The 7,727-nt window shown below is 32.8% G+C and overlaps 1 protein-coding gene across 1 annotated transcript; it reads right to left on the bottom strand.

Moving 5' to 3' along the window:
• Positions 1 to 4,904: 4,904 nt before the first annotated feature.
• On the bottom strand, positions 4,905 to 7,522 carry LOC127076785 (subtilisin-like protease SBT4.3). Its single transcript, XM_051018577.1, has 2 exons — positions 7,043 to 7,522; positions 4,905 to 6,697 (listed from the first exon to the last, which is right to left on the bottom strand). The coding sequence occupies exons 1-2, from the start codon at positions 7,473 to 7,475 to the stop codon at positions 5,004 to 5,006; spliced, it is 2,127 nt and encodes a 708-aa protein (XP_050874534.1). The 5' UTR covers positions 7,476 to 7,522; the 3' UTR covers positions 4,905 to 5,003.
• Between the last annotated feature and the right edge of the window lie 205 nt (positions 7,523 to 7,727).

Here is a 7,727-nt window from a genome sequence, read left to right as displayed (position 1 = left end):
GTCAAATCAACCTTGACCAATGCCCAAACAGAAAGTCAAATATCACAAGACCATAAAATGGCTCAACATAATTTTTAAACAATTAATCAATTAAAAATCCAATTAAAAGTGAATAAAAATACATTTTAATTTTGTCAAAACCTAAAATCCCTTTAAAACACCAAATAAATGGCCAAGGGATTTATCCTAGGCCAAACAAGGTCAAATGACCTTAGACAAAAAATTTCACTATTTTTGAAAAGTCGGAAGTATTTTTTAAACAATTAAAAATATGCACAAAAACATTTAAAGATTTTTGATAAAAATATGCACAAAAACAATTAAATAATTTTAATTCAGAATATGAAATAGAAAAATATTTAAAGATTTTTGGTGAAAGTCCCATATATTTTGGATTAAAAATAAAATTAATATGAATTAAACAAAATAAAAGGATTAAATGAAAAGTTCAAAAAATAAAAAGAAATTAGAAAAAACAAGGGCCATCAGATTTCCCTCATTAATTGAGGTGGCAGATCTGATGACCAAGCACACGCTTCCATTATGTTTTGCAGTCAACGCGTGTACACGCGTGGTAATCAGGAAGAATGGCTCAGATTAAAACGTCCAAACATGATCAGATGGCCAGGAGGTGTGCCAACACACCACCGGAGCTAGGGCTCCGATCATCTTCTCCGGTGACCTTCACCGGACTACTCCAACTTCATCTCAATGGAAAATGAAAAACAAGGACACTATTTCAAAGAGAAAATGCTCAGGATCTCGAATTTGGCCTCAATTTTCTCCAATTCCAAGTATATAAAAAGATACAGGGATTTGAATTTTGAGGATCATGAACTGAGTTACTTCGATTTGACCTCAAAGCAACTCAATCTTGTTGCCTATATTGGTAGGACTTTAGCCAACCAAAAATCAAAGAGAATGGTGAAGAATTGAGAGAGAATCAAAGAGATGAATTTTCTAAAAAATTACCTTTGTGGGAGCTTGAAACTTGCTTGATCTTGCTTCCAATTGGCCTTGGCTTGACTTCAGATGCTTGCAGGAGTTGAATTGGATCAAGGAAAGGCTTGGATTCCTGGAGTTTCGACTTCAAAACTGAAGTGAAATTGAAACTCGATTTTTAATTGAAAACCTTCAAGTTTGTCCTCTAATGGTGAGGGTTAGGGTTGCAGGTTCAAAGCTTGGGCAAGGTGTCCCCAATTCTAAGCATGAGGGGTCTTACTTATAGGATATGCATTTGCGTTTCACACACTTCATTCAAAATGCCAAAAATAGAAATCTCTCTTGCATGGATGCATGGGCGTGTGATAGGCCCATCCAATGATTCCAAATGATCCATAATTCCGTGTAATCCAACCTGAAATGATGTCACATTACCATGCATAAAGGAAATGAATGTTAACCATAAATCTTACCAAATGGAACCTTGTGAAGAACACGTGAGCAAGTCCCTAAATTCTTGGCCAAATGAGATAATCTTCAACTTTTTGGAAAGTTAAGATCAAGGGGAACAACTTTCATGTTGAACACTTTTCCATTTTAATCTTGGATCATGATGAATTTTGAGGTGGAAGTTTGGAAAATCAAACATAAATGAAAAATTTCTAAGTACCAAGCCAAATGTTCACTTCTTCCACCTTGAATAAATTTTGCTATGGGTTTCAAATGGAAATAGTTCCTTCACCAACGTTGTATATCTTTCAAATGTCTTCAATTTTATTACAAATTTGACCTTATTTGGATTTGGCATTAAGGAGTTATGCATTTTAAAAGTTGAGAAAAATCTCTTGTTCAATGGTAATGGCCCAAAGTGACTTATAATGTTTCCTATTGGCACATGACTTTGCAAGTTGAGATTGAATTTATTCAAAGAATCAAAGTTGGAAAGGACATATTGAATTTGATCATGATATTTGAATGTACTTCATATAATAAAAATTGAGCAAGTTATGGTCCTTGGAAGTTGGCCTCCGAACTAGGATTCAAACAAAATGAGATATAATCTTTCACCATAAGAAATGACTTTCCAAGAAAAAATAGCTCTTTAACTCAACATGAAATTTTTTTGGAATGTCATAAGGAGTAACGTCTCTCTTGAAATCATTTTCATATGACAAAAATTGTAGGAGATGGGGTCTAGTGAATCCCAGTTTTGACCAGTTGACTTTCTCTAGTCAACTACCATGAACCAACTTGAAAACTTGAAGTTCTCTTGATATCTTGGACTCATGAATGATCATATATTTATAATATGATGTAACATGAAGTATCCCTTGAAATATTTAATCAAATGATGGATAAACTTGCTAAGGAAGTCACACAAGATACTAAGGTGAATTACGGCTTCCAAGGAAAACAAGCTTCAAACTCTTGATGAATTCTTGATCAAAATGATAAATTAAGATCATGGGGATCCATATATGATGGCTAGATCTAATGTGAATCATCTCTTGATTGATCTCCTTGCATTGAGGGTCTCAAACCCTAGATGTGAGCTTGAAAGGCATTAGTGGATGCACACACTACCTACAAAAGGAGTAAAATTATACATAGACATATTTTTGGCATTTTGGTTAGTAAACAAAGAAAAATAAAGTATGATACAATCAAATGTGCTTGGTTATCTCCCCCAATACAAACCCAATGAATGAGGGGTAAGGAGGATTCCAAGGTGTGATCCAAAAGTCAATGCAAATGATGAGATAACATGAGGGATCTTAAGGTCAAAATTGGGGTCTTATAATTAAGACGAGTGATTATGAGAGAATTATTACCCTCATTTCTGTCTAGAGTTTCAGAATATGTTAATCGTCTAATGGGGAAATGTTTAAATAACTAAACAGATTAGGACAGTGACCTCTCACTTGGGCTTAACTGAATGGTTCAATTCATCATGATCTATTCAGACACAAAACCCAATCAAATAATTTTTAAACACTTGGATGACAATTGATAATCAATTACTAAAAATATTATAGATTATTAATTATGATCAAAAGACTAATCAATTAAAAGAGAAGTAAGTTTCAACGATGTAAAAATTCTATTCAATAGGAAAATAAATCATACATGTTAAAGACTCACAATTTATATAAAGATGATGAACTTAAAGTAGCATATTTAATTTAAGGGAATATGTTATAAACAATGGGATACTAATTTTATGTTTAGTGCAAAACTATACATAGAAATGATTGACAAATATACCATCATTAGAGTTTTATAAACTCAACCATATATTTTACACATAAATAGAATATATAATTATTTAGATGATTTTATAGGAAATAATATGATGGTCATATAAAAGGTTTACCATCAATTGAGTGAGATCAAATTCATATAATTTTAAATATAATATAGGATTATATTCAACATCTTAATAGTTCACTCAAAATTCAAATTCTACAAATATAATTAACTACACACATTTGAGAAACAAATATATTATACGCAGACGAAAAATATGAGGCTTTAATTTAATTAATATTTAGGATATAACACAAGTAGTTCTCACTGCTACAGATGATACATTTCATGATAAAACATTCAGCTTCACCCAACAAAAAACCGAGGTATAATGTCAAGGCGTGCCATATTTTATTTTATTTTTAAGTAAATGTCACATATTTGATCGGTTTATAAATTAACTGAGGGGAAAAATAATTCAAGACATGCTTAGAATCTCAACAAATGCAGTTTATGTTTTTATTTCTTTAAAAGTTGTGTCTTTTTTTCAATTTTATTTTGTATTTTTAAATTAATGTTATTCATTCAGTTTCTCTAATAATCGAAGGATTAGATAATCAGATTTTACTATAAAAGCACTAGTTAATCAAATTTTTGTTGTTATATTATCCAAATTGTAATTCAGTTTTATAGCATTCAATAATAACGACTCTTATTCTTCATTCTCTCTCTTTCTCTCCTTACTAAAATTGTCTCGCGCACTAACAAATTGATATCTAGAGCTTTGGTTAGTTTCTTGATCGTACTTTCAAATATATTGATGAAGCAACAAAGATGAAAGAAAAGGTGAAAATAGAGATGAAGAAAGACTTGAACAATTACCTCAATCTTCAAGTGAAAGAAGAAAACATCACCTAGAAGTCGTGAAAATCGAATATGATAAATGTTTGAAAAAGATGAATAATGAGATGAGATTTAACAAAGCAAATCGTCTGAACCGGGAGAAAGAAAGAAGGACAAGTTTGGTAGAAAATAAGATAAATTTCAACCTTTGGAAGGATTATTTCAAGTACAAAAGTATCGAACTTGAAAAAGTTGCATTGTATTGAAATCAAATTGTATAGAAAATCAGTTGATAACATTGTACAAGTGAAAGAAAGTAGAATAAATAAAATCAATCTGGTTGACATAACTAATTTGGTTGGAAAAAGCAAATTTAAAATTTTAATTGTCCTAATTTTAGAAGATGTCAAAATTAAAAGAAAGGACATATATGAGATTAGTAAGTTATATGTTATTTTCTTATATTATAGATATAATATAGACTATTTTCTTATTCTATTAGGAAAATCATCTGAATCCCCCATGCATCAGAGATAAGCCACGTATAATTAGAGTCATTTTCATTATTCTTTAACATTTTTTTCTGGTAAGATTATTATTTATTATTATAATATTTTTATGAAAATTACATGATAACGCATGTACACACATCATAATCGATAAAGATGAACAAATTTCATTTTTGAGGCATCCTACTAGGATCTTATCTAACTTATGAATAGAAAACCATCACATAGAATATATTTCCAAATTTTCTTCTTTTTTTTATATTTTTCTACGCAAGTTTAAACTAGGTGGAGGTTGGGTACACTAATTCAAACAAACAGTAAACATAAAGAAATTTATATCTCTAAGAGATCAACATGTTCATGTTCATGTAAACTTTAAAAGTATATCATCATAATGTATTATTGGAGACTATAGATAAACTTATTATTTTACAAAAGAACCACATATTTATTTTACATAGTTTAGGATTTTATGTGCACGATAATTGGACTCTTGACATTGTGAGTGCCATCCGACCAAACAAGTGACGACGAAAACTCGGTTTGCCGTGATCCTACTCTCCCAACAGCGGTGACTACAAATGAATGTGTCTCTTGCAATGATTTGAATGAGAGAATGTTTGGCTCCACTGTAATCTTGACATTTGGAATTGGAGTAATAATAGCTTTGTAAGTTGCGTTGTTTGAGCCAACATTTGTAACTTTTTTAGGAAAATTGATATTGAAAGGTGTCTCAGCCGCAACAGAAATTACTATTGCAGGATAATTTAGATCTTTTACCAAAGTTAGGTTAGAAGCATCGCGACAACTTGAGTTGTCTCCAGTAATCTGTTTAATTTTTCCATTATCGTAACCATAATTACAAAGCATTTGCACATAATCGTCCTTTGTGATGTTATAAATAAGCCCTGGGTCAACAGCTAATCGTGGATTTGCATTTCCTGATCCATAAGAAAACTCACCAGCCAAATTATTATAAGTACCATTTACTGGTTTTGTTGTGGTCATGATGGCAGATTTGATAGCTGCCGGTGACCAATCCGGATGAAATGATTTCACATAGGCAACAATTCCAGTAATGTGAGGACATGACATGGAGGTTCCAGATTCTATGTTGTAGTTTACCTTTCTTGTATCACCGGAATGCCCAGAGGGTGGGGATAGAGGGGAATATGCAGCCAAGATATCCACTCCTGGGGCGCTTATATCTGGTTTCATTATATCCAGAACCAATGAGTTTGGCCCACGAGAAGAGAAAGAAGCAACTCTAGGAGAAGTCGTGTCATGGAAGATCTCACTCTTCAAAATTTCAGCTACAGGGGATTTAGTGGAATTTGTGTAAGATTGAACAAGAACATAGTCTTTTGAATCAAGGTTAACCGAAGGCATTTGTGTTACAAAAGAAACGTCATTTAGTTCAACACTTGAGACTATACCAAATGCACCACTTTGAAAAGCAGATTCTTCAAACCCCGATAATTCACACAAAACAATCTTTCCTTTGACCACTGTTTCGTCAAAGCCTTCAGAGCAAGAATCCTTAGCTATTGAAATTTTTGTGCCATTTGAAGGGAAAGTATTTACCGACCTACCAACGAGAGTCTTTCCATTTCCAAGAACGAGCTTATCAATGAATTGACGATCTATGGTAGTTGCAGCAACACTAAATAACCAAGGTGCTACACTTGAAGTAGAACTTGGGCTAGGACCAGAGTTTCCCGCCGAATGTGATACAAGTATTCCTTTCTCCACGGCATGAAAAGAAGCAATAGCAATAGGATCGTTAAAAAACTCAAGAGGAGCATCGCTCCCAATTGAGATTGTGATGATGTCAACTCCGTCAGCAATTGCATCATCAAATGCAGCTAAGATATTATTACCGGTGCATGCACCATCCGCGCCACATAACTTGTATACAGCAATCCTTGAAGATGGGACTCCACCCCTTGCGGTGCCTTTTGCAAGATCAAAAAAACTCACACCTAACACCTCTCTTCCCCCCGCGGTTGATGCTGTGTGAGTTCCATGACCAGCCTCGTCTCTTGCATTCTCCTCTGCATTACCGTAAGACCGTGCTCCAATAACTTTCTTGTTGCAAGTGAAGTTAGCACCGCCTTTACAAACTCCCTTCCACTTTTTGGGAATGGGACCAAGACCTAATCAATCATAAAATTCAATAACTTTAATAAATTAATATACTATACTTAGATAAATATTATGAATCTACTCATCATTTTGGTTTTTCTTCTTCCAATATAACAATAACTTTGCCAAATATTCTAAGATACAAATGATTAACACCAATTACAAATACGAGAATGTAAAGTTGGATTAGTTATCAAGATGAAGATGGTAAGGAAGAATGATAAAGTGGTTACACTGAGATATTAGTCACAAATTATTCTATAGAATTATTATGAATCATTTTTTTAAGTGGGGTCACTATTTTGTACATGAATACAATTTAAAAATAAAGCAATATAATTTGACTAAAAAAATACCTTTGTCATCGAAACTTTGAGACTCCGGCCATATTCCGCTATCTATGACTCCAATGATCAACTCACTCTCAATAATTTGATCCCTTTTGATTGATTGAGGAAATCCAAGAAAATCCCACGATCTTGTGGTTTGAATGTGAAAGTTAGTGCTTGGAAAAACTGAGACCACCTCTTCCATGGCGAGAAGCTTTTCCCGTTGTTGGTCATTGAGTATGGCGGCAAAACCATTGAAACTTCTCTTGTAACTTTGAACCAATGAATTTTCTACGCCGCTATCACCTATGACTTGTTCCAACATGCTGAGATGATGAGAGGTTGCAGAATAGGATGCTACCTTAGGAAGTGAGCCCATATATACAATATACAGTTTACTGCTTTCATCACCACTTTCGGTGGCAGAACACATAAAAAACGTTATTGGTGATAAAACCATAGAGACAAACAAGAATAAAATAACATTATATTTCACCTTTGTCTGCATTTTTGAAAAACTGAATGTTTATCTCAAGCCCAAATAATGCAGGTATATAAACACATAAAAGACCAAATTAAATTATATATTTAATGAATTCAATCCTCTATATAAGTTATTATAGTTATAAATAGAAAAATAAATATGCCAGATACATTTTTTTTTCTATAATTGTTCATTTATAGAACATATACATTTGAATAATTGACATAT

The sequence above is a fragment of the Lathyrus oleraceus genome, chromosome 4 (assembly GCF_024323335.1).
Source record: "Lathyrus oleraceus cultivar Zhongwan6 chromosome 4, CAAS_Psat_ZW6_1.0, whole genome shotgun sequence".
Lineage (NCBI taxonomy): Eukaryota > Viridiplantae > Streptophyta > Magnoliopsida > Fabales > Fabaceae > Lathyrus > Lathyrus oleraceus.
Note: the sequence above shows the minus strand (reverse complement) of the source record. Positions and strands in the feature narration are given on the sequence as shown.

Bases quoted from the DNA above. Each gene is read 5' to 3' on its own strand.
- LOC127076785 (XM_051018577.1), bottom strand. From the start codon at position 7,475: ATGGTTTTATCACCAATAACGTTTTTTATGTGTTCTGCCACCGAAAGT. The intron at 6,698-7,042 runs GTATTTTTTTAG...ATGATTGATTAG, and splicing joins TCAAAGTTTCGATGACAAAG to GTCTTGGTCCCATTCCCAAA.